At 46.3% G+C, this 27,444-nt stretch overlaps 1 protein-coding gene across 5 annotated transcripts in view; it reads left to right on the top strand.

Annotated features, from left to right (window-relative positions):
• Positions 1 to 27,444, top strand: part of sdccag8 (SHH signaling and ciliogenesis regulator sdccag8) — a 505,046-nt gene that overhangs the window by 301,686 nt on the left and 175,916 nt on the right. For all 5 annotated transcript variants that reach the window (XR_011594991.1, XR_011594990.1, XR_011594989.1 and 2 more), the window contains exon 15: positions 24,276 to 24,384. Coding sequence is in view for 2 of the 5 variants with exons in the window: in XM_070889222.1 (XP_070745323.1) it covers positions 24,276 to 24,384 (109 nt within the window). In the remaining 3 variants the exon portion in view is untranslated. The remainder of the gene's footprint in view (positions 1 to 24,275; positions 24,385 to 27,444) is intronic.

The raw sequence follows: 27,444 nt of genomic DNA, 5'->3' as shown, positions 1-27,444 counted from the left end.
GTAGCGTCCAGTGAGACGGGCAGCTAAATCTCCTGGAATTGGCCTCTTTTTTAAAAAAAAAAATTGTTGGGGGCAGTAATGGGGCGCTCATGGGGTGCTAGCATGGCACTCCCCTTTAAGAGCGGATGAGTTGCCCCAACCACCACAGCTTTGTGACCCACAAAGCTGTCGGTGCCATCGCCCCGCACCAACCACGCTCCCATAGGGCAATTTCCCTGTGGGGTGCAAAGGGGTTGGCGCAGGCCAATAAGGCGTGTGCACCAGCGCCCGGGGTGAAAATTATGGGGCACGGCACTTGCCATCTCAAGGGGCAATTCCAGGCTGGTTGCTTCCGCCACCTGCCCACGAGCGAACACTCTTTAGCGCCCCATTAGCGTTAATGAGCCATTTTGAGAAGGGCAATTTTGGCCCCTAAATGTTTAAAAATTAAATATATAACATAAGCATACAATACAAAATCCTCAAAGAAATCACTAATCTTTGCCAATAACTTGCTTACTTTGCCTTAGGATCCACTTTGTCATCTTTGCTCTGCATGGGCCTGGCACTTTTTCTTGGTTTCCAGTGTTTGCAGCATTTACTTGGGCTTTCCTGCTAATATTTCCTGGGCTCTGAGTATTCTCCAGCTCAGTTTGTAGCCTGTGTTTGCAGCCTGTGATAATTAGGAGACTGCCATTCTTGTGCCTGGCAAAATCTCACTCCCCGTTGCTGCAATAAATAAATGAAGTCAGGCTTTTCCACATCCTGACTATTTATTTTGGCAATAGATATTTCAGAAATAAAGACCGAAGTTCATGCAGAACAACTTTACTTATCTGCAATATCTACTCTGCCAACTTAAAGTCAGGAGCCACAAACTAGAAGTAAAGCTCCTGCTCAGCCAGCACATTATAGAATGGGCATTAGACAACACCTCAAGTCAAAGTGGACACAAGTCCTCATCCTGAAGCGCTTCCACAGTCCAATCCTCCTCAGTGCTGTCAGGACATAGCCCTTTCACTTTCCAGCACTGCCGGCCTCTGGCACTGCCACCATCCAGTGCTGATAGGCCCCAATCCTGTACTCTGACTTCTGCAAGGAAGGCAATTACTAAAAGATCGCTACCACCTTTCCCCGAGTACTCAAAACCCTCAGGTTCACAACTCTTGTCACATCGTGGTATCAGGCCCAGCACCTCCAGTGATGCCAGATCAGACCCCTGAGTACTGTCATGATAAATATCACTCGTACCCCATCCAAATGCTTGCTGCCTCCAGTCACCTCCAGGGCTGTTAGGCTGCGGCCCTTTTCCACATTGCTGCCAGAACAAAGCTTCCGTCCCGCCCTGTGCTGCCCAGACCGAGGGCTCAATTTTCCACATGGACGATTTTTTGCCGCAGTTGAAGAGGTACATCCGATTTTTTTAGTGGCCCGACTGCGCCAAAAAAAAGTTCCAAGTTTCGCCGGAATTAACTTTGAATTTGGAGCGGCGCAGATTGGCCTTAAGCTCTGTGGGTGAAGCTTAAGGTCTGCGCCAAAAACTGATGTTGCCAGGGTAATGAGGGACGGTCTGAAGGTCTGAGGCTAACTGACGAAGGGCTGAGGTTGGAAACTGAAACTGATGCCGCTGCTATCCCTGACCAAAAGGACCCCACCCCCACCGCCTGCCCCCGGCGCTCTGCTGAAACAATGGCGTCTTCTCTCTGATGATCTTCTCTTATCTGCGCCGATTTTCTTAAGTGTAGGTACAGTTTTTCAGAAGGGTGCAGTGCGCCGTTTTAGAAAAAATCGTACATGGCCAAACTCACTTAAATGGCCAGAAATGGCGCAGCCAGCATGGTTTTATGAAAGGGAAATCATGTTTGACAAATTTGCTGGAGTTCTTTGAGGATGCAACAAGCAGGGTGGATAAGGGGGAACCAGTGGATGTAGTATATTTAGATTTCCAGAAGGCATTCAATAACAAAGGTTACTGCATAAGATAAAAGCTCGCAGGGTTGGGAGTAATATATTAGCATGGATAGAGGATTGGTTAACTAACAGAAAACAGAGAGTCGGGATAAATGGGTCATTTTCTGGCTGGCAAACAGTGACTAGTGGGGTGCCACAGGAACCGGTGCTGGGTCCTCAACTATTTACAATCTATATTAATGACTTGGATGAAGGGACCGAGTGTAATGTAGCCAAGTTTGTTAGTGATACAAAGATGGGTGGGAAAGCAAATTGTGAGGAGGACACAAAATATCTGCAAAAGGATATAGACAGGCTAAATGAGTGGGCAAAAAATTGGCAGATGGAGTATAATGTGGGAAAATGTGAGATTATCCACTTTGGCAGAAATAATAGAAAAGCAAATTATAAAATAAATGGAGAAAAATTGCAAAGTGCTGCAGTACAGAGAGACCTGTGCATGAAACACAAAATGTTAGTATGTAGGTACAGCAAGTAATCAGGAAGGCAAATGGAATGTTGGCCTTTATTGCAAGGGGAATAGAGTATAAAAGCAGAGAAGTCCTGCTTCAACTGAACAGGGTATTGGTAAGGCCACAACTGGAGTCCTGCGTGCAGTTTTGGTCTCCATATTTAAGGAAGAATATACTTGCATTGGAGGCTGTTCAGAGAAGGTTCACTAGGTTCATTCCGGAGATGAGGGGGCTGACTTATGAGAATAGGTTGAGTAGATTGGGCCTATACACATTGGAGTTCAGAAGAATGAGAGGTGATCTTATCGAAATATATAAGATAATGAGGGGGCTCGACAAGATGGATGCAGAGAGGATATTTCCACTCATAGGGGAAACTAAAACTAGGGGACATAGTCTTAGAACAAGGGGCCGCCCATTTAAAACTGAGATGAGGAGAAATTTCTTCTCTCGGAGGGTTGTAAATCTATGGAATTCTCTGCCCCAGAGAGCTGTTTTCATTGAATATATTTAAGGCGGAGATAAACAAATTTTTGAGCGATAAGGGAATAGTTGTGGGAAGCGGGCAGGGAAGTGGAACTGAGTCCATGATCAGATCAGCCATGATCTTATTGAATGGCGGAGCTGGCTCGAGGGGCCAAATGGCCTACTCCTGCTCCTATTTCTTATGTTCCTATGTTCCGTCAAAGAATTGGGAACTAAAAAAATTGGACGTACCTACTTTAGAATGGCACAGAAGCTTTGGCGAAACTTGCAGATTTTCGTCTGCTCCAAAAACAGCGTAGGCCAAAAAAACGGCACAGAATGGTGGTGAAAATCTAGCTGCTTATTCCACTCTGTCAATGCTGCCAAGTCCCCGGACACCTCCCCAATGCTGCCAGGCACCATAAATCCCTTCTCCGAATGCTCCTAATACCTTTCCCCCCCCCCCAAGTACTTCCCTTCCATGAGTGGTTACCAGCCTCCGCACCCCAGTCATGTCAGTCCTGCCCTCAGTCTGAACACTGTCAGTGGCACAGGCCCTTCCCCTTCCCTCGAATATCCCCATACCCAGCCATTCCCAGGACTGTCAGGTCACATATTCCAAAGTCCACCTGCAAGTTCTTGTGCAGGTGGCCACAGCTGCTCTGTCTATCTTACTGATAGCATTTCCCCTGAATTCTCCTACCACACTCTATCCACACATTGGGTTGGGTGCATCTGTATCCTCTGCCCCAGTCTCCAGCTGCCTTCCTGCCCTGTGCTGCCAAGACATAATTCTACTTTGTCAATGTTGCAAGTCCCCAGCCACTTTCCCAATGCTGCCAAACACCAATCTCTCTCCACCCTGCCCCCTGCCACATTATTGGCCCCCAAGCCTCCCAACTCCCAGCCTCAATCACTGAGTGCTCATTGGTCCTTTCTATGCCCCCCAATACTCTCAGGCAAGTTACATAAGAACATAAGAAATAGGAGCAGGAGTAGGCCATACGGCCCCTCGAGTCTACTCCGCCATTTAATACGATCGTGGCTGATCCGATCATGGACTCAGTCCACTTCCCTGCCCGCTCTCCATAACCCCTTATTCCCTTATCGTTTAAGAAACTGTCTGTTTCTGTCTTAAATTTATTCAATGTTCCAACTTCCACAGTTCTCTGAGGCAGCAAATTTCACAGATCCACAACTCTGAGAGAAGAAATTTATCCTCATCTCAGTTTTAAATGGCCGGCCCCTTATTCTAAGATTATGCCCCCTAGTTCTAGTCTCCTCTATCAGTGGAAATATCCTCTCTGCATCCACCTTGTCAATCCCCCTCATTATCTTATACATTTTGATTAGATCACCTCTCATTCTTCTGAACTCCAATGAGTAGAGGCCCAACCTCCTCAACCTTTCCTCATAAGTCAACCCCCTCATCTCTGGAATCAACCTAGTGAACCTTCTCTGTACTGCCTCCAAAGCAAATATATCCTTTCATAAATATGGAAATCAAAACTGCATGCAGTGTTCCAGGTGTGGCCTCACCAATACCCTGTACAACTGTAGCAAGACTTCCCTGCTTTTATACTCCATCCCTTTGCAATAAAGGTCAAGATTCCATTGGCCTTCTTGATCACTTGCTGTACTTGCATACTAACCTTTTGTGTTCCATGCACCAGTACCCCCGGGTCCCGCTGTACTGCAGCACTTTGCAATCTTTCTCCATTTAAATAATAACTTGCTCTTTGGTTTTTCCTGCCAAAGTGCATGACCTCACACTTCCCAACATTGTACTCCATCTACCAAATTTTTGCCCGCTCACTTAGCTTGTCTATGTCCTTTTGCAGATTTTTTGTGTTCTCTCCGCACATTGCTTTTGCTCCCATCTTTGTATCGTCGGCAAACTTGGCCAAGTTACACTCAGTCCCTTCATCCAAGTCATCAATATAGATTGTAAATAGTTGAGGTCCCAGCACTGATCCCTGTGGCACCCCACTGGTTACTGATTGCCAACCCGAGAATGAACCATTTATCCCTACTCTCTGTTTTCTGTTCGTTAACCAATCTTCTATCCATGCTAATATATTATCCTCAACCCCGTGAACCTTTAACTTGTGCAGTAACCTTTCATGTGGCACCTTGTCAAATGCCTTCTGGAAGTCCAAATACACTCATCCACTGGTTCCCCTTTATCCACCCTGTTCGTTACATCTGCAAAGAATTCCAGCAAATTTGTCAAAACATAACTTCCCCTTAATAATCTTCCAATCCCAAACTCTACCTCCCAGGCCTTGGCCCACAACTTATTCCCAGGTACTGGCTCCCTGTGCCTATAGTGTCCAATGCACTAAAACCAGTCCCTAAACATGTATGTGACAGTGAAGTATAGCAAAAGATAGAGAACAATGAATATAATGCCAACAAAGACAGAAAGAGACAGTCCAAAGGGATTCAAGAGCGGCACACAGGCAGAAAAACAATTACAGCAGGAAAGAGTCAGAATTTATTTTTAAAATGTTACTGAATTTGAAGTTAGGTCACTGCTTCCATAAGAACAAATAGGAGCAGGAGTTGGCTATTCGGCCACTTGAGCCTGCTCCACCATTCAATAAGATCGTGGCTGATCTTCGACCTCAACTCCACTTTCCTGCACTGTCTCCTTATCCCTTGATTCCCTTAATATCCAAATCGCTATCGATCTCTGTCTTGAATTTACTCAAAGACTCAGCATCTACAATCCTCAAGGGTAGAGAATTCCAAGACACCCTTTTGAGCAAAGAAATTTCTCCTCATCTCAGTCCTAAATGGCCGACCTCTTATTTTGAGACTGTGATCCCTGGTTCTAGACTCCCCAGCCAGGGGAAACATCCTCCCTGCATCTACCCTGTCAAGCCCTGTATGAATGCTGTATGTTTCAATGAGATCACCTCTCATTCTTCTAAACTCTGGAGAATATAGGCCTAATCTAATCAATCTCCCCTCATGGGACAATCCCCCCATCCCAGGAATCAATCTGATGAACCTTTGTTGCACTTCCTCTATGGCAAGTGGTTAAGGAGACCAAAACTGTACTCAATACTCCAGGTGTGGTCTCACTAGGGCCCTATATATTTGCAGTAAGACACCTTGGGGCCGAAATTAGGGTGCAGGGCTGCCTGTTGGTGGCCAAACTATCTGCCGCTATTGTCGGGCCACCTCAGGAGTCGGCCAACAATTAGAACAAAATGGCGGCCGCGGCGGTCCGCCCTCCACTTTAAGGGCGGCTGCAGCACCCAGCTACCGACAGCTTTGCGCCCCACAAATCTGTCGGGAGCGCCAACCACACTCCCGCGGGGCAATTCCCCCTGTAGGGCACAAAAAGTGTCGATGCCTGGTGGTAAGGGATCGGCATGCCAGGTGGGCCGGGAAAGACGGGGCACACCCTCCGCCTGCCACTGAGCGGAATAGCCTTAATAATGGGCCTTAATAAAAGGGGAAATTTCGGCCCCTTTTATTCTTATACTCAAATCCTCTTGTAATAAAGGCCAACATACCATTTGCTCTCATACTTGCTTGCTGTACCTGCAAGTTAACTTTCAGTGCTTCATGTACAAGGACACCAAGGTCCCTCTGAACACCAACATTTTCCAATCTCTCACCATTTAAACAATACCTTGCTTTTCTATTTTTCCTACCAAAGTGGATAACCACATTTCTCCACATTATATTCCATTTGCCTGTGTGCTTGCCCACTCATTTAGCCTGTCTACATCCCCTTGAAGCCTCTTTGCATCCTCCTCACAATTTACATTCCCACCTAGCTTTGTATCATCAGCAAACTTGGATATATCACATTTGTCTCCTCATCCAAATAATTGATACAGATTGTGAATAGTTGGGGCCCAGCACTGATCCTTGCGGTACCCCACTACTTACAATCTGCCAAGCAGAAAATGACCCATTTATTCCTACTCTGTTCTTTGTCCATTAACCAATCCTCAATCCATGCTAGTATATTACCCCCAATCTCATGAGCACTAATTTTGTTTAATAACCTCTTGTGTGGCAACTTAGCGAATGCCTTCTGAAAATCCAAATACACCACATCCACTGGTTCCCCCGTATCTATTCTGCTAGTTACAACCTCAAAAAACTCTTAACAGATTTGTCAAACACAAATTCCCTTTCATAAATCCGCATTGACTCTGCCCAATCCTATTATTATTTTTGAAGTGCCCTATTACCACGTTCTTAATAATAGATTCTCACATTTTCCCTGCTACTGATGTCAGGCTAAGTGGTCTGTAGTTCCCTGTTTTCTCCCTCCCTTCTTTCTTAAATAGCAGGGTTACATTTGCTACCTTCCAATCCGTGGGAACCGTTCTAGAATCTATGGAATTTTGGAAGATGCATCCACTGTTCTATAGTCACATCTTTCAAAACCTTAGGATGTAACCCATCAGGTCCAGGGGATTTATCGGCTTTCAGTCTCATTAATTTCTCCAGTATTTTTTATTAACCATAATACTAATTTCTTTCAGTTCCTCATTCTCCATTATTTCTGGGATGTTTTTTGCGTTTTCTTCCAACAGACACAGAGTATTTGTTTAATTTCTCTGCCTTTTCAGTGTACATCACTAAAGTGTGACAATAGTTTTTAATTCACACCTATTCTTAAAAACTCAGTAATCTGCACTGTATTGAAACTAACTAGCTTGTGCAAGTCATGCAACATGTTGTAAATGTAGAAATTCGTGTGATGTTGCTCTGCCCTGAACATGCATAGTGGAAAACACCCATAGGTGCTTAAATTGACAGAACTATGTTTTTCATGGGGGAAGAGAACTAAACAAATGGAACATTGTACAGATTGGAAGAGTGGATCCCGTAGGGAGTGAAACATGTCCACGGAATCGAGTAGTTAAGATAATGATGCAAAAAGAAAAAGTACAATATACCCAATGAATGTAAATGTTTACACTTTTTTTTAGGATATAGGCCCTGAAAATCCGTTGTTGGGTGTGTTGCATCTGGTTTAAGTGCTGGGACCCCCACCACTGACCCTGTCAAAATTCGCTGGGTCAGAGAGCATGGCAGGCACCCACACCATTGGTGCCCGCCATGTTACTCAGCCAGGCAAGTCCAGCTCTGAAGTACCAGGCCAGTAAGGGCCACAATTCTGGTTTATCCCTCCATCTCTGCACAGCCTTACACTGTTCCCATCCATTTCTTTCTTTTTCTTTTGTTCTCTCTTTCTCATTTTCCTCTTAACTACCATAGAGCTTTCAAGTCAGACTCTGATAGCCCCGGAAATAATCTTGTCTGGCTCCCTGGGTAGAAATAAGTGGCAGCTTCATGCCCTGGGCCTGGAGATCGTGCAGGTTGTGCTTGGGTATGGAGACAGCAGAAGGTCGGGCCTCTTATTCTTTTTGTCAGTCTTCTGCTAAATGCAGAGACTTAGGCTTAGCCAATCCAAGTGAATCCAAATGCTGCTGCAACATGGTTGGATGGAAGAGATACTGTGGGCAAGGAACTCTGGCTGGAAGGCAATGGTAGGCCTACTGTCTGGGCTACTGCTGCTGCTTAATCATAGGCCTGGGCATATAGAGTAATGGTATCTCAGCAACTTGATGTTTTAACATTTCTTGGGAAGAAAAACTAATTACATCACCTTAGTATTGACGAAACCAAGGTAAAATTGGCAACACATGTGAGCCGAAATTGCGGCGGATAATTTGAATTACCGCCAGTACTGATGGGGCGGGGAATGGATTGAAATTGCCCACTTTTGTCTTTAAATATCAACTGGGCGGTGTTGGGGGCTGCAGAGGGGCGGAAGCGAGTCGGGGGCGGGGCGAAATGTGGGTGGTGTCAGCTGATGCATAGCAATAGTCGGGATAAATGGGTCCTTTTCGGGTTGGAAATCGGTGGTTAGTAGTGTGCCACAGGGATCGGTGCTGGGACCACAACTGTTTACGATATACATAGATGATCTGGAAGAGGGGACAGAGTGTAGTTTTGGTCACCTTACTTCAGGAAAGATATACTAGCTTTGGAGGGGGTACAGAGATGATTCACTAGGCTGATTCCAGAGATGAGAGGGTTACCTTCTGATGATCGATTGAGTAGACTGGGTCTTTACTCGTTGGAGTTCAGAAGGATGAGGGGTGATCTTGTAGAAACATTTAAAATAATGAAAGGGATAGACAAGATAGAGGCAGAGAGGTTGTTTCCACTGGTCGGGAGACTAGAACTAGGGGACACAGCCTCAAAATACGGGAGAGCCAATTTAAAACCGAGTTGAGAAGGAATTTCTTCTCCCAGAGGGTTGTGAATCTGTGGAATTCTCTGCCCAAGGAAGCAGTTGAGGCTAGCTCATTGAATGTATTCAAATCACAGATAGATAGATTTTTAACCAATAAGAGAATTAAGGGTTATGGGGAGCGGGCAGGTAAGTGGAGCTGAGTCCACGGCCAGATCAGCCATGATCTTGTTGAATGGCGGAGCAGGCTCGAGGGGCAAGATGGCCTACTCCTGTTCCTAATTCTTATGTTCTTATGTAATGTCCCTCCCCTTCAATTTCCCCCGCAGGGCAGAAAAGGGGTAATTGGCGCACGGCCGACAACGGATCCACCGCCCCTGGCCCCGGGGGCAATTGCTGATGGGTCGCACCATCCGCCTGCCCCTGGTTGGAAAGGCTTTACCGCCTCATTACAGCTAGGGGTAATTTCAGCCCAAAGAAGTTTTACTATCTATGGGCTCAATTTTCCCTAGTGATTTGCGCCTTTTTTTTGGCGCGCGCCGCTTTTTTTGTCCTAAATTTAAAAATTCACGTTTCCCCAAAGATTGTGCGCCAGTCTTTTTAGGTTTTTTTTGCGTCATAGGGGGCATAACCTGATGTCTGCACAAGTTTTTCACAATTATGCAAGTTTGGACAACTTACATTTTTCCTTGAACGGCATATGTGACCACTCCCGAAAAACCTTCTGGGCACATTAAAAAATCGGCGCAGAAAGACGGCATTATTTTTAAACGAAGTTTTGGAGGGAGTCAAGCTTAAATATGCATCATCAAACTTAAATTTTTCAAACTTAAAACGTAGAAAATGGAAGTTTCATGGAATTCTTTAAGTTTTGATTTTTTTTTAAAGTACCATGCCACCACTGACTGTTTCCAAACCGGGCTCAAGGGTCGGTGCGTCGGCCGGCAAAATCGGTCCCTCCCGCGGACATGGGCTCGGCTTGAAAAGAAACCCGGTGGTGGGGGTGTGTGGAAGGCAAACTGAAGGCATGAAAAGCCTTATACTATGCCACTACGCATCAAGTGAAGACCTGGGGGTGGGGTGGTGGGGGAGGGGGTTTCCTGATCATTGCGCATGCTCAGACCTGGGTGCGGTCCAGACTAGGGCGTCGACCTTGGGGAAAGAGAGAACAAAGGACCTTATCTTGCCTGCCGTTTTGAGCTTCTTGCAAAGTTACACTTTTGAGCTCTTGCAACAGTACAATTTTGAGCATCCTGCAAAGGTACAATTTAATCATGGGGGCAATACTGACAGTGCCATACCTTGTGCAAGCCTTCTGCATGATGGTGCTGCGGAGGAGACAATTGATTCAACGTCATCGCATGAGGAACCTCAGAGCACGTACGATGATTGGCAGGAGACCTTACCCACATCAGGTATATCGAGACAGGCGTTCATACCGGCACCTGAGTGATGCAGACTGTGTGAGAAGGCTGCGTTTCTACAAAGAAATTGTAACTGAGAGCTGCTTTGTATGGAGAAAGAGTCAGACTGAACACTGAGCTCAAAGTAAAGTGTGACCTTAGTCTTTTATTGCAGGTCTCCAGAGTGCCTCTCCAACCTGTGGGGCCTCCTTAAATACCTGTGCTCCCAAGGGATTATAGGATCTCTTGGGACTCCAGGGGATGAGCCCCCTGGTGGCTGTACAGAGTAAATACACGTTTACATATATAACAACACTGCCGCCCTCCGCCACAAAGTCACTAGTGTAATAAAGGTACAGCAGTTATCATGGGCAACTTTAATCTACATATAGATTGGGCTAACCAAACTGGTAGCAATACGGTGGAAGAGGATTTCCTGGAGTGTATTAGGGATGGTTTTCTAGACCAATATGTCGAAGAACCAACTAGAGGGCTGGCCATCCTAGACTGGGTGATGTATAATGAGAAAGGACTAATTAGCAATCTTGTTGTGCGAGGCCCCTTGGGGAAGAGTGACCATAATATGGTAGAATTCTTTATTAAGATGGAGAGTGACACAGTTAATTCAGAGACTAGGATCCTAAACTTAAGGAAAGGTAACTTCGATGGTATGAGACGTGAATTGGCTAGAATAGACTGGCAAATGATACTTAAAGGGTTGACGGTGGATAGGCAATGGCAAACATTTAAAGATCACATGGATGAACTTCAACAATTATACATCCCTGTCTGGAGTAAAAATAAAACGGGGAAGGTGGCTCAACCGTGGCTAACAAGGGAAATTAAGGATAGTGTTAAATCCAAGGAAAAGACATATAAATTGGCCAGAAAAAGCAGCAAACCTGAAGACAGAGAAATTTAGAATTCAGCAGAGGAGGACAAAGGGTTTAATTAGGAGGGGGAAAATAGAGTATGAGAGGAAGCTTGCTGGGAACATAAAAACTGACAGCAAAAGCTTCTATAGCTATATGAAGAGAAAAAGATTAGTGAAGACAAATGTAGGTCCCTTGCAGTCAGATTCAGGTAATTTTATAATGGAGAACAAAGAAATGGCAGACCAGTTGAACAAATACTTTGATTCTGTCTTCACAAAGGAAGACACAAATAACCTTCCGGAAATACTAGGGGAGCGAGGATCGAGTTAGAAGGAGGAACTGAAGAAATCCTTATTATGTGGGAAATTGTGTTAGGGAAATTGATGGGATTGAAGGCCGATAAATCCCCGGGGCTCGATAGTCTGCATCCCATAGTACTTAAGGAAGTGGCCCTAGAAATAGTGGATGCGTTGGTGATCATTTTCTAACAGTCTATCGACTCTGGATCAGTTCCTATGGACTGGAGGGTAGCTAATGTAACAGCACTTTTTAAAAAAGGAGGGAGAGAGAAAACGGGTAATTTTAGACCGGTTAGCCTGACATCAGTAGTGGGGAAAATGTTGGAATTAATTATTAAAGATGAAATAGCAGCGCATTTGGAAAGCAGTGACAGGATCGGTCCAAGTCAGCATGGATTTATGAAATTAAATCATGCTTGACAAATCTTCTGGAATTTTTTGAGGATGTAACTAGTAGAGTGGACAAGGGAGAACCAGTGGACAAGGAAGAACCAGTGGATGTGGTGTATTTGGACTTTCAAAAGGCTTTTGACAAGGTCCCACACAAGAGATTGGTGTGCAAAATTAAAGCACATGGAATTGGGGGTAATGTACTGACATGGATAGAGAACTGTTTAGCAGACAGGAAGCAGAGAGTCGGGATAAACGGGTGCTTTTCAGAATGGCAGGCAGTGACTAGTGGGGTGCCGCAGGGCTCAGTGCTGGGACCCCAGCTCTTTACAATATACATTAATGATTTAGATGAAGGAATTGAGTGTAATATCTCCAAATTTGCAGATGACACTAAGCTGGGTGGCGGTGTGAGCTGTGAGGAGGACGCTAAGAGTCTGCAGGGTGACTTGGATAGGTTAGGTGAGTGGGCAAATGCATGGCAGATGCAGTATAACATGGATAAATGTGTGGTTATCCACTTTGGGGGCAAAAACACGAAGGCAGAATATTATCTGAATGGCGGCAGATTAGGAAAAGGGGAGGTGCAACGAGACCTGGGTGTCATGGTAAATCAGCCATTGAAAGTTGGCATGCAGGTACAGCAGGCGGTGAAGAAGGTAAGTGGTATGTTGGCCTTCATAGCTAAGGGATTTGAGTATCGGAGCAGGGAGGTCTTACTGCAGTTGTACAGGGCCTTGGTGAGGCCTCACCTGGAATATTGTGTTCAGTTTTGGTCTCCTAATCTGAGGAAGGACATTCTTGCTATTGAAGGAGTGCAGCGAAGGTTCACCAGACTGATTCCCGGGATGGCAGGACTGACATGAGGAGAGACTGGATCGACTGGGCCTGTATTCACTGGAGTTCAGAAGGATGAGAGGGGATCTCATAGAAACATATAAAATTCTGACGGGGCTGGACAAGTTAGATGCAGGAAAAATATTCCCGTTGTTGGGGAAGTCCAGAACCAGGGGACACAGTCTAAGGATTAGGGGTAAGTCATTTAGGACTGAGATGAGGAGAAACTTCTTCGCTCAGAGAGTTGTTAACCTGTGGAATTCCCTACCGCAGAGAGTTGTTAATGCCAGTTCATTGGATATATTCAAGAGGGAGTTAGATATGGTCCCTACGGCTAAAGGGATCAAGGGGTATGGAGAGAAAGCAGGAAAGGGATACTGAGGCGAATGATCAGCCATGGTCTTATTGAATGGTGGTGCAGGCCCGAAGGGCCGAATGACCTACTCCTGCACCTATTTTCTATGTTTCTATTTACAATGTGAGTCGATCTGGGGCCTTTCTTGCCCTGGTTGGTTGTCGCGGTGTGAATGTTGGTATTGTTGGATCATTTGTTGGGCCGTCGCTGGGCTGCTGTGCAGCTGGCCTTGCTGGGCTGCCTGGTGTGTTGGGTCCTGCTGGGCTGCTGTGGATGATGGGTTCTGCTTCGTGGTGCCGGTTTCCACTAGTGTATATGTTGGGGATCAAAAAAGGTAGGGTCCAAGGTGGGTTGCTCAGGATAGTCCGTGAATCTGAGTTTGATTTGGTCCAAGTGTTCACGGTGAATGAGTCCATTTGGAAGTTTGATCCAAAACACCCTGTTCCCCTCTTTGGCCACGACAGTGCTGGGAAGCCACTTGGGACCTTATCCATAATTCTATACAAATACAGCATCATTGATTTCAATCTTGCGTGACACATTTGCGCTATCATGGTATGTACTTTGTTGAAGCCGTCTGCTCTCTACCTGTTCATGTAGATCAGGATGAACTAATGAGAGCCTTGTCTTGAGTGCTCTTTTCATGAGCAGTTCAGCAGGTGGGATCCCAGTGAGCGAGTGGGGTCTCGTGCGATAGCTAAGCAGGACTCGGGATAGACGAGTCTGCAGTGAGCCTTCAGTTACCCTCTTGAAGCCTTGCTTGATGGTTTGCACTGCGCTCTCTGCCTGACCATTGGACGCTGGTTTAAACGGGGCAGGTGTGAAATGTTTGATCCCGTTACGGGTCATGAATTCTTTGAACTCAGCATTGGTAAAACATGACCCGCTGTCGCTCACCAGGACATCGGGTAGGCCGTGTGTGGTAAACATAGCCCGCAGGCTTTCAGTAGTGGCAGCGGACGTGCTAGCCGACATTATCTCACATTCAATCCACTTGGAGCACACGTCTACAACCACAAGGAACATTTTATCCAAGAACGGGCCTGCATAGTCGACGTGTACCTGAGACCACAGTTTGGAGGGCCAAGACCATAAACTTAGCGGCGCCTCCCTGCGTACATTGCTTAACTGCAAGCATGTATTACATCTATGAACGCAGGACTCTAAGTCCGCATCAATACCGGGCCACCTTACGTGAGATCTGGCTATCGCTTTCATCATTACACTACCTGGGTACTGTGGAGGTCATTGAAGAAGGTGTCTCTGCCCTTCTTGGGAACCACTACTCGATTGCCCCACAGAAGGCAGTCTGCCTTTATAGACATTTCATCTTTGCGCCTCTGGAACAGCTTTATCTCTTCCTGCATTTCCACTGGGACACTGAACCAGCTCCCGTGAAGCACACAGCTTTTGACTCGGGAAAATAAGGGGTCCTGGCTCGTCCAGGTTTTGATCTGCCGGGCAGTGACGGGTGATTGCTCACTCTCAAATACTTCTATAACCATGGCTAAATCTGCGGGCTGTGCCATTTCCACCCCCATGGTGGACAATGGCAGCCGACTGAGAGCATCGGCGCAGTTTTCTGTGCCTGGCCTGTGGCGGATGGCATAGTTGTATGCGGACAATGTGAGCGCCCATCTCTGGATGCGGGCCAATGCATTGGTATTTATTCCTTTACTCTCGGAAAACAATAAAACGGATATAAGTGGCTTATGGTCAGTTTCCATTTCGAAATTTAGCCCAAACAGGTATTGATGCATTTTCTTTACCCCATAGACACACGCTAACGCTTCTTTCTCAATCATGCTGTCGGCTCTCTCAGCCTTAGACAGACTCCTGGATGCATAAGCAACCGGTTGCACTTTCCCGAAATCATTAGCTTGTTGCAATACACACCCAACGCCATATGACGACGCATCACATGCTAGTACTAAACGCTGACATGGATCATACAACATAAGCAATTTGTTTGAGCATAACAATTTTCTTGCTTTTACAAAGGCATTTTCTTGGCTTTTGCCCCAAACCCCGTCATCCCCTTTTCATAGTAAGACATGCAGTGGTTCTTACAGTGTGCTGAGACCCGGTAAGAAGTTACCAAAGTAGTTTAGGAGTCCCTGAAATGACCGCAGCTCCGTCACGTTCTGTGGCTTCGGTGCATTCTCGATTGCCTCTGCCTTCGCGTTGGTGGGCCTGATGCCGTCCGCCATGATCCTCCTTCCCAAGAACTCCACCTCAGGCGCCAGGAAAACGCACTTCGAGCGTTTTAACCTGAGCCCCACGTGGTTGAGTCAACTAAGAACCTCCTCCAGGTTCTGCAGATCCTCGACTGTGTTCTGACCTGTGACCAAGATGTCGTCCTGGAAGACCACGGTGTGCGGGACCGACTTCAGTAAGCTTTCCATGTTTCTCTGGAATATCGCCGCCGCTGATCGAATTCCAAACGGGCATCTGTTATAAATAAAAAGACCTTTGTGCTTGTTGATGCAGGTGAGGCCTTTCGATGATTCCTCCAATTCCTGCGTCATGTAGGCTGAAGTCAGAACCAGCTTCGTGAACGTCTTTCCTCCTGCCAGCGTTGCAAAGAGGTCATCGGCCTTTGGTAGTGAGTATTAGTCCTGCAGGGAGAAATGATTGATGTCACCTTGTAATTGCCACAGATTCTGACGGTGCTGTCTCCCTTGAGGACAAGAACGAGCGGGCTGGCCCACTCGCTGAACTCGATCAATGAAATTATGCCCTCTTGTTGCAGCCGGTCTAGCTCGATCTCTATCCTTTCTCTCATCATGTACGGTACTGCTCTCGCCTTGTGATGGATGGGTCGCACCCCCGGAATTAGGTGGATCTTCACTTTTGCTCCTTGGAATTTCCCGATGCCTGGTTCGAACAGCGAAGGAAATTTGTTTAAGACCTGGGCACACGAATTGTCATCAGCGGGTGATCGCACACGGACATCGTCCCAGTTCCAGCGTGGTCTTTCCCAGCCAGCTCCTGCCGAGTAGCGTGGGACCATCGCCCGGTACCACCCAGAGTGGTAGCTTGTGCACCGCTCCCTTGTAGGAGACCTTTACGGTAGCACTGCCGATTGCAGGAATCAGTTCTTTTGTGTAAGTTCTTAGTTTCGTACGAATTGGTGTTAAGACTGGCCTTGAGGCCTTGTTGCACCACAATCTTTCGAAAGTATTTTTGCCCATGGTGGACTGGCTCGCGCCCGTGTCCAGTTCCATTGACACCGGCAGTCCATTTAGTTCAACATTCAGCATTACTGGGGGACAATTCGTGGTGAATGTGTGCACCTCATGTAGCTCTGCCTCCTTGATCTTAGGCCCTGGTTTGTCATAATCCTCTGTGGATCTGTCCTCCTCTGCAACATGGTGGTTTGCAGGTTTAACAGGATTAGCAGCTCGCATGCACATACTTTGGAGGGGTCCCATTGTTCCACAGCCCTTCCAAACATACCCTTTGAATCGGCATAAATGGAAACGATGATCACCCCCGCAGCGCCAACAAGGTGCTAATGGCCTTGCATTCATCACCCTTGATGGTGGATTCTGAGACATCTGCGGACGTGCAGCTGCAGGCATGTGTGACCTGCCCTGTACGTTGCGATTCGAAAACAACATCACTTTGTTCACAGTACTTGTCGCAGCACTTGTGTGTTGAGAGATTTGCTTAGCATTGTCACTGGTGGAAATGAACACCTGGGCTATCGCTATGGCCTTACTCAAGGTTGGGATCTCTATAGTCAAAAGTTTGCGAAGTATGGTTTCGTGGCCAATGCCAAGTATGAGAAGTCTCTGAGCATGTGCTGTAAATGTCTTTCATATTCGCAGTGCCCTGAAAGGCATCTTAGCTCGGCAACATAACTTGCCACTTCCTGGCCTTCTGACCTTTTGTAGTGTAGAACTGGTACCTCGCCATCAGAACGCTTTCCTTCAGGTTCAAATGCTCTTGGACCAGTGTGCACAATTCATTGTATGATTTCTCCGTGGGTTTTGCTGGAGTGAGCAGATTCTTCATGAGGCCATACGCTGGTGCCCCACAGACGGTGAGGAGGATCGCCCTCATTTGGCAGCATTCTCTTCCCCATCTAGCTCGTTGGCCACGAAGTATTGGTCGAGTCGCTCCACAAAAGTTTCCCCATCATCTCTCTCCGAGAATTTCTCCAGGATGCCCACTGTTCTCTGCATCTTTGGGTTCGCTATCTGTATTTCGTCGCCAGTTGTTATTTATGGAGAAAGAGTCAGATTGAACACTGTGAGTTCAAAGTTAAGTGTGATCTTAGTCTTTTATTGCAGGTCTCCAGAGTGCCTCTCCAACCTGTGAGGCCTCCTTAAATACCTGTGCTCCCAAGGGATTATGGGATCCCGTGGGACTCCAGGGGATGAGCCCTCTGGTGGCTGTACAGAGTAAATACATGTTTACATATACAACAAGATCTGTGAGTTAGTAAAAGCAGTCCTGCAACCCAGAAGCGTCAGGAGGACTGCTTTGTCAGTTGAAGTTAAGGTTACTTTCATTCTATGCATCTAGATCGTTTCAGGCCACAACTGGGGATTCGGCAGGTGACTGCTGCACTATGTGCCCGGAGAAATGACTGCCCAAACAATGCATGACAGGGCTGTGGGCTTCTCCAGGATTGCTGGCTTCCCAAAGGTACAGGACTGCATTGATTGTACACACATCACCTTGTGAGCACCTTTGGAGGATTCCGAGGTGCACAGGAACAGAAAAGGCTTCCACTCCGTTAATGTGCAACTCGTGTGTGACGACATGCATCGCATCATATCAGTTGAATCAAGATACCTTGGGAATACCCATGATGCGTTCATCCTACGTGAAAGTTCTATATCTGCCATGTTTCTGCAGCAGCCAGAAGGGCAGAACTGGCAACTAGGAGACAAAAGGGTACGGCCTCGCCACCTGGCTCATGACTCCCCTACATATAACCTGGACGGAAGCTGACCAGGAATACATAGATGACCTGGAAGAGGGGACAGAGTGTTGTGTAACAAAATTTGCAGATGACACAAAGATTAGTGGGAAAGCGGGTTGTGTCGAGGACACAGAGAGGCTGCAAAGAGATTTAGATAGGTGAAGCGAATGGGCTAAGGTTTGGCAGATGGAATACAATGTCGGAAAGTGTGAGGTCATCCACCTTAGGGGAAAAAAAACAGTAAAAGGGAATATTATTTTAATGGGGAGAAATTGCAACATGCTGCGGTGCAGAGGGACCTGGGGGTCCTTGTGCATGAATCCCAAAAAGTTAGTTTGCAGATGCAGCAGGTAATCAGGAAGGCGAATGGAATGTTGGCCTTTATTGCGAGAGGGATGGAGTACAAAAGCAGAGAGGTCCTGCTGCAACTGTATAGGGTATTAGTGAGGCCACACCTGGAGTACTGCGTGCAGTTTTGGTCACCTTACTTAAGGAAGGATATACTAGCTTTGGAGGGGGTACAGAGACGATTCACTAGGCTGATTCCGGAGATGAGAGGGTTACCTTATGATGATAGATTGAGTAGACTGGGTCTTTACTCGTTGGAGTTCAGAAGGATGAGGGGTGATCTTATAGAAACATTTAAAATAATGAAAGGGATAGATAAGATCGAGGCAGAGAGCATGGGCCCAAGTTTCCACAGGATAAAAAACGGGCGCCCCTCTGAGCCTAAAAATTCTCGAGCGCTTTGCAGCTCCTTGTCTGTTTGGCGCGGTGCCCAGGGGGGCGGAGCCTACACTCGCGCCGATTTTGTAAGTGGGAGGGGGCGGGTACTATTTAAATTAGTTTTCTTCCTGCCGGCAACGCTGCGCGTGCGCGTTGGAGCGTTCGCGCATGCTCAGTGTGAAGAAAACATTGGCACTCAGCCATTTTTGTGGTTCTTTGTAGCTGTTTAATTTTTGATCATTTTTAAATAAAAGCACATTGCCATCAGCACATCAGCACTGAGGCTTCCCTTCTCACTGTCTCCTTCCCCTCCCTCCCCTCCGCGGCAACAAGCCGCTGTCTCCTTCCCCTCCCTCCCCTCCGTGGCAACAAGCCGCTGTCTCCTTCCCCTCCCTCCCCTGCGCGGCAACAAGCCGCTGTCTCCTTCCCCTCCCTCCCCTCCCTCCACGGCAACAAGCCGCTGTCTCCTTCCCCTCCCTCCCCTGCGCGGCAACAAGCCGCTGTCTCCTTCCCCTCCCTCCCCTGCGCGGCAACAAGCCACTGTCTCCTTCCCCTCCCTCCCCTGTGCGGCAACAAGCCGCTGTCTCCTCCCCCTCCCTCCCCTGCGCTGCAACAAGCCGCTGTCTCCTTCCCCTCCCTCCCCTGCGCGGCAACAAGCCGCTGTCTCCTTCCCCTCCCTCCCCTGCGCGGCAACAAGCCGCTGTCTCCTTCCCCTCCCTCCCCTGCGCGGCAACAAACGGCGGTTTCCTTCGAACGATGGCTGAAGCACTTTCACACAGGTAGGAAGATGGTTTATTTAATCTTTTCTTTGCTTATAAATGTTTATTCAGGTTGGATTTATTTGTATAATATTTGTAGAAGTATAAATAAGGATTGATTGTAGAATTTAATGACTTCCCTCACCGCCCCCCCCCCCCTCGTTCTGGACGTCTAATTTGTAACCTGCGCCTGATTTTTTAATGTGTAGAACAGGTTTTTTCAGTTCTACAAAAATCTTCACTTGCTCCATTCTACTTTAGTTTGGAGTACACTTTCACTGTGGAAACTTTGAAATCAGGCGTCAGTGGCCGGACACGCCCCCTTTTGAAGAAAAAATTCTGTTCTAAAGTAGAACTGCAGAAAAAAAAAATGTGGAGAATTGCGATTTCTAGGATAGTCCGTTCTCCACCAGTTGCTCCTAAAAATCAGGCGCAAATCATGTGGAAACTTGGGCCCGTTGTTTTCACTGGTCGGGGAGACTAGAACTAGGAGGCACAGCCTCAAAATACGGGGGAGCCAATTTAAAACCGAGTTGAGAAGGAATTTCTTCTCCCAGAGGGTTGTGAATCTGTGGAATTCTCTGCCCAAGGAAGCAGTTGAGGCTAGCTCATTGAATGTATTCAAATCACAGATAGATAGATTTTTAACCAATAATGGAATTGAGGGTTATGGGGAGCGGGCGGGTAAGTGGAGCTGAGTCCACGGCCAGATCAGCCATGATCTTGTTGAATGGAAGAGCAGGCTCGAGGGGCTAGATGGCCTACTCCTGTTCCTAATTCTTATGTTCTTAATGTCAAAAATTGCGACGCGCAACATAATAGAGAGGACTATTAGCATCTTGAAACAGCGTTTCTGATGCCTGGACCATTCCAGAGGCTACTTGCACTACTCCCCTGAGATTGTTGGTCAGTGCACTGTTGTGTGCTGCATGCTGCATAACTTAGCCATCATGAAGCAGCAGGAGCTGGTAGTAGAAGACCAACCTGAGGTGAAAGTGGCTGTTGATGAGGAGGAACATACAGATGACGAGGAGGAAGAGGACGAGGAAGCCATGCAACTACCTTAACCCGGAGCACGACGGCGGAGGAGGGCGGGCCGTCGTGCCCCTTTAATGATTGCTCGAGCCTTGCGCCACCAGCTCATCTGTGAACGGTTTGCTGCCTGAAGGCTCAGCGGCAATTATTCCAAATGGAGCATATTTACTGTTTGGACCTGTTCCGTAATGCTGTGTTGTGTTAGTGGAACATATGATGGAAATGATTCTAGTTTACTTCAAAAAGTTGCATTAATAATGGAACAAATAAAATAAATGATTCAGTTATAATGTAAAATATATTTTATTCAAAAGTTTAACAAACATTTGTTTCTACTTTACTAAAAATATTCTTGTATCAAACTTTAAAGTTTTCAGTTAAGATCACTTACAAACTTTTAAACTTGTAAATTTACATAACTTACAAAAACAGTTACAACAGTAACAACAGTAATAATAACAACAACAGCAGCAGCAAAGAAAGGCTGCACCCATCTCTCCACCCGCTTATTCTAAGACCGCCCACTGCGCTTGGTCTTGTTGGCTCCACCCCTGCCCGCAGGCGATGGCGCAGCATTTCTCGGGTGGGTACCAAGCTTATTCTTTCAAACATCTCGGGTAATGCGCATTTCCTGATGGCGGGGGCGCGTAGGGGAGGCGAGGAGCAGGTGGTAATGTGGAGTGCCTGGCTTGTCCTCGTCAGAGGCTGGTCTCGGGATTAGAGTGGGAGTGGTAGTTGATTCTGTCGATAGGCGCGGGGTCTGGCTGTGTTCCCTTATTGCAGCAGCTAACTCCGACATTCCCTCCCTTATGTTCACCGACAGTGTTTCAACTACCTGAAACATTCCCTCCCTCATGTTCACTAACAGCGCATCACCTAGTTGCGACATTCCCTCCCTCATGTGCACCGACATTATATCCGCTGCCTGAGACATTCCCTCCCTCGTGTTCCCAGACAGTGTTCCCATTTCTCCTGAGAGTGTTGTTACTTCTCCCAACAGTCCTGATACCTCATCATCCACCCCACTGATGGTGTCTAGGAGTGATTGTGTAAGGTCAGTGCTCTCTGCACTCATTAGCATCATCTGAATCACAGTTAGATCCTATACCTCAGGAAACCGCTGTCGAACTCTTCTTCCTCTCCTCACCCTGGGTGTGGCTCGCTGCATCACACTGGCACCCGCAGCCTTGGACGGTGGGGCACTGGGTGTGCCTCGCAGCATCCCACTGGGACCCGCAGCCTCGGACGGTGGGGCCCTGGGTGTGCCTCGCTGCACCCCATTGGAATCCCCAGCCTCGGACTGAGGGAAACCATGGAATGTCCCAACAACACTCACACCACTCAGGAAAGGGCTGGCACCTCAATGGGTGACACGTGCACCTCCTCCAGAGTGAGTACAACAATAGGAGCTTCATTTATCCCCTCCACCCCCCCCTCCCCTCCTCCTCCTCCTCACCCCCATGCTCTTGGTCTGGAAGGTGGGATTGGAAGATGTTCTCTTTAGGCTCGTCCGCGTCTGAATCTTCTTCTGCATTGTCAGGATTGGCCTCAAGTTCTGCAAAATATAACAAAACAGACAAATGGTTAACAACAGAGGAGGGGGCAGGATGGGTGGCATGAGTAGGTTCACACAGCGCAGGCAGCAGGCTCATTTGAAGGACCACGGTGAATGATAGCACATTGCATCAACCGAAGCGTAACTGACAGAGACATCCCCATGAACCGAAGCATGGCTAGCCTGCGCAGTACTTAACATTTGGCAAAGCCAGACTGTGGAATTTGCAGGACTTCCTCTCTCCCTCGAGTATGGGCCCAGCTTGTGCAGTGGTGGTTGCATTTTTCCAGGCAGGACCCATCAAAGCAGCGACCCTCTCTTCCAAGGGTGTCAGTGGGTACAGATTTGCCGGGCCTCCTCCTGTTCGAGTTCTTTCCCGTTTGTTGTGTGTCACCTTCCTCTGCAAAGATGAAAATATAACTTTTTAGAGAGGGTGTCTTTATTTTTTTTTTTTATTTTTTTTTTTTTTGAGAGAGGGTGTCTTTATGCTGGGTGGGGCATATACAGCTGGTCACATTTATAATTGCAATTCCATTGAATAAATTAAAATATTACTTACACTAACTGCTTGACCAAGGTCCTGCCACTTCTTTTTGCACTGGCCTCCAGACCTCGGGGTGGTCACCATTGCACAGTAATCTTCTGCAAGTTGGTTCCAGCTTTTCTTCTTTTCTTTTGGTGAAACTTTTGTGATCTCTGCTGGTGTCCAGCTCATGCCATCTGGCCTCAATTACAGTAACCAGTGCCTCCACTTCATCCTGTCAGAAATTCTTGGTCCTTGAGCTGCGTCGCATATTGTATTGCAGCTCCGATTTTTCCAATGAGAATTAAAGTTCTCACACACAACTGGCTCTTTAAAAATGGCCAATTGCAGACCGGGAGCTGTCCTGGGCATGCGCGCCCATACCAGTCATGTAAAAAACATCATTTTTTTTTCCGTGGATGCGCAGAAGTGGGGGGCATCGTTTTTTGGTGCAGACAGTAGGCTGCACCTCCCCGAAGCTACAGGAAAGGCTGCATGGCGCCAAATTCAAAAAATAGAATGGGGAAACTTGCTACTTATTTTTTTGGAGTAGATGTGGCCAAGAAAAACTGGTGTAACTCTGGCAATATACCAAAAAACAGCATTGGGGAAAATTGAGCCCTCAGATAGCAATGCATACAGCAAGAAAGCAGGGCAATGGAATTGGTTCTGATTGCTCTGACAAAGAGCTAGTACAGATAAGATGAGACAAATAGCTTCCCTCTGTGGTTCTACATTCTGAGATCTAAATGTAAAACAACATTGTAGGCAGGTCTGCAGCTTACACAGCGATCTTTGGAAAAAATTGATCACAAGCTATTCAAATTATGTTTGTTTAAGTGCTAACCTTCCTATCTTATGCACATGATATGCATGCATACATATGTTATAGGATAACAAGCTATTAAAACAAGTTTGATTGGCGACACATATTTCAAAAGTAGCGCACGTTTGCAAACATGCACAAGCAAAGCTAAATATCAAACTTCCTCTCATGTTAAACGCAATGACCAGGTACAGCTAGCGGTAGAAAGTTGGAAACCCCAACTTGACTGCCAAGTTTGAATCGCACTCTCAACTGGCATTCAAACCTGCTTAACCTTCTCAGATGATTTTACCTGAATTATCTTTAAGTTAGTTTGTCAGGATATAAGCACTTAAATCAGGGAGCACTGCACGTTAATGATAATTCTATTGAAGCATAAATAGAATGACCGCATTGCAGTCAGGTTAGCATTTTAGAAGACAGATCATAATGCCAAGACATTACGATGAATGGGTTACCATTGGCACTATGATTGGAAAGCATGTGCCATTATCTGTAACAAATTTGTCTCACTTATTTTACTTCAAGTCATACGCTCAAGAGATAGAAAAAGTGAGAAACGGGAGACACAGTTCAGAGGGAAATGTCTTGATCACAAATTCTAATCTCTGTTTAATAGACCAATGTACTATAAACTCTTCTGCTTTTATCCTAGTTAATGAACTGGAGGCACTACTTAGTTCCCAGAATACACTCATAAACAAATTGAAAGTGGAGTGTCGCACTTTAAGCCAAAAGCTGCAAAAGATCACAGAAAAAAACAGGTAGGAATTATTTCTGACTTTATCTCAAATCGTGGGTTTATCATTATTGCTATAAAGATAATAATTTTTAACTGTCTAATTATTGTTTTCATCAGATATGATTATTCTGATCTCAATAATCAAAACTTAAGGTGCCTAGAAATTGTTTTCTGAGGCAGATGTGCTGCATGCCCATAATTTGCTTGTCTTGTTTGTTATGTTGCCTTCTGATTTTCTGTCTACTGACTTGCAAGAAATATTCTACAATATACGCACTCTAAAGATTGCAAACCCCTGTATTTTTCATTTCATGCCAGAGGTTCTGACATTGCAAGACATTTGCAATCTGGTGGTAGCATAATGCTACTGGAAGGACCAAAAAGAAAATTCCTCTTGTATTCATCAACAATAGTGATGAATGTTTGCTGCTGAGTAAAGTAGGCACAGTCATCCAGAAAGAGACGGAGGCAGGTTCACTCCAGGATTTAGACAATTTTTCCTCAAACCCTCAATATAACCCATAACGGAGAAAGAAACAAATAGTTAAGTCCAAGCAAGGATTCGTTGATTGTTTGTGAAGAGCTCATGACTGTGTTGGGACAGGAGCCCATATAGGCAGCGACACTTTATAGGAAAATGCATGCTTTTCATTTTGTCTAGCTACTACAGTTCCATGCAAAGGAAAACAAAATGCTGTATCTTGAAAAGCTCCCTGAAAGTAATTAAAACAAGCAAATTATTTTGGGCACAAGTCCAACACCAGAAATACAGGTTTTGGGAATTTGCAAATTTTATGTCCTCTGCTACTGCTCTGAAGTCACCACTTAAGGGAAAAATGTTTCCACCGTTTTGTACTTTTTAAATTGTTTTCTCCATATTCTCTTCCTCTCTCCCCTCATCCCATGAACATAGCAGATGTTACGGCACAGTTTAAATAAGTGCCTGCCACCCTGTGGTGATTCTTAATGCACAAATCAAGACAGTGTTCAGCTTGCTCTTCGTCTGTGGGGACATCACAGCAGATGCAATTCCTTCCTCACTTGATGTCTGCAGGCATAGGTTGTCTTAAATGGGATGAGGGGTGGGGTGAGAGTCATTGGATCATAATTGAGATCAGGAAAAGTGGAAGAAAACTCATCTCACTCGCCCAGGAACACATTAAGTGCGTAATTGCTGCCTCAAATGAGATTGGCTAACATCAGCTCAGTAACATGATGAAACCCAGGATCTGCATCATCTCAGTAGCTCAGTAGTACAACATTGCCTATTTACCCATTGAGCCACCTGCAGAGCATCGTAAGTATTAATAAATAATTCTAAGCATCAAGCGTATTATTTTGCAGGCCTTGTTTAAAAAAAAAACTGTTTCTTTCATCCCTTAATGAATGTTAATAATGATTGCTAAACTGTGTGGAAAGTCCTGTCTAAATTGGGCTAATACTCTTTTGTCAAAATTAACCTATGCCTTTTAAAAACTTGAATCTGGCCTAGTAAGCAAAATCGTGAGATTTCAACATGTTTCTGATTACCTCAGCAACGGTGATGATGTTGAGTGAAGTTATTAGATGTGCTATTCCAGAAGCCTTTTGAGGTCAAAGATAAATTCCTCAGTTTCATTCACCAGACAATCTCAGGGGCCCTGCCAAAGATGTTGTCAGAATGAGAATGCTAGTGGGAGACTTATTGCCTGGGAGAGATTCAGCACTAGTGGGAGACTTATTGTCACCTGAATTACAAAGAAAATGTAAATAGAATGATGAGCTCTCTATTTGTAGACAGAGGTCTCCACACTTGGGTAGATGGGAGCTAAGGGGAAGCAGGTACAGATTTGGTCATAGTTGTCCATGTAGGAGTAAACAATATAAGAACCACCCAGTTTAGGATCCTTAAAGATAGAAGTGCAGGAATAGGTCGTAAATTGAAATAAAGGAGAGATGATGTTTTCGGCATTCCTCTAATCCTAGACAAGAGGGTGGGATTAATAGGAAAACTGAAGGAATTAGAAACTGGTTAGATGCAAGAGATACAAAATGGAGTTCGTCAATGTCATGTATCCAAACATGTTTGCTGCTTGTACTATTATATATGATATGCCACCAGAGGGCACTACTTTGGGAAACTTGTACACTAGCTGTATGGTCACTAAGGTGTGCCACCAGAGGGCACTGCAGTGGAAGACTTGTAGGTTACCTGTATAGGTGTGCCAGGCCTAGTAAAAAAGGCAGGCCACCATGTGTGATCCTCACTCTGGCGTTACATTAAATGGACTAAGGTCACTACAGTTCAAGTACAATACATTGTCTCGTGGAGTCATTATCAGAGCATTTAAAGACATAACAATTGGCGACGAAATTACGGACTTTCACGCAAAAATGGCGTTGCAGCAGTTCACCGATGGTGATGATTGGGACGCCTTGTGGAGAGGCTTGACCATTTCTTCACAGCAAATGACCTGGCAGGTGATAATCCGGCCACACTGGCTGATAAGTGCAGATCTTTCCTGCTAACCAGCTGTGGCCCCACTGTCTATGGCCTCGTCAGGGACTTGCTGGCACCAGCGAAGACAATGACCAAGACGTACGAGGAGCTTGTAACTCTGATCCAAGAACAACTCAAGCCCAAAGAGAGCATCCTCACAGCCAGACACCGGTTTTATACCCACCGACGGCCCGAAGGCCAGGAAATCGCGACATATGCTGCAGACCTCAGGAGGCTGGCGGCACCGTGTGATTTCGGCGACCACCTCACCAAAGCGCTGCAGGATATCTTTGTCATCGGAATCGGTCACGAGGGCTTTCTTCACAGACTACTATCTGTGGATACCACAGTCACACTGCCGAAGGCCATCACTATGAGCCAGGCATTCATGACCTCGACCTGCGGCTCTCGGCGGATGACTCATCCTCGGGACTCAAACCCGGCATGTACTGTACATAGACTGGTGCCTTTTAGAGGCTTGACTGTAGAATGCTCAGGGGAGCGAGAACAGGCCCCTGAGTCCCTTAACTCAGAGTCCGCCAAGGGGAGGGAGGGGCTAATCGAGTAGCACCATGTTGACATTGCAGAATCTCAGGGCTGACC

Source organism: Pristiophorus japonicus, chromosome 9, assembly GCF_044704955.1.
Source record: "Pristiophorus japonicus isolate sPriJap1 chromosome 9, sPriJap1.hap1, whole genome shotgun sequence".
NCBI classification, from domain to species: Eukaryota; Metazoa; Chordata; class Chondrichthyes; family Pristiophoridae; genus Pristiophorus; species Pristiophorus japonicus.
Note: the sequence above shows the minus strand (reverse complement) of the source record. Positions and strands in the feature narration are given on the sequence as shown.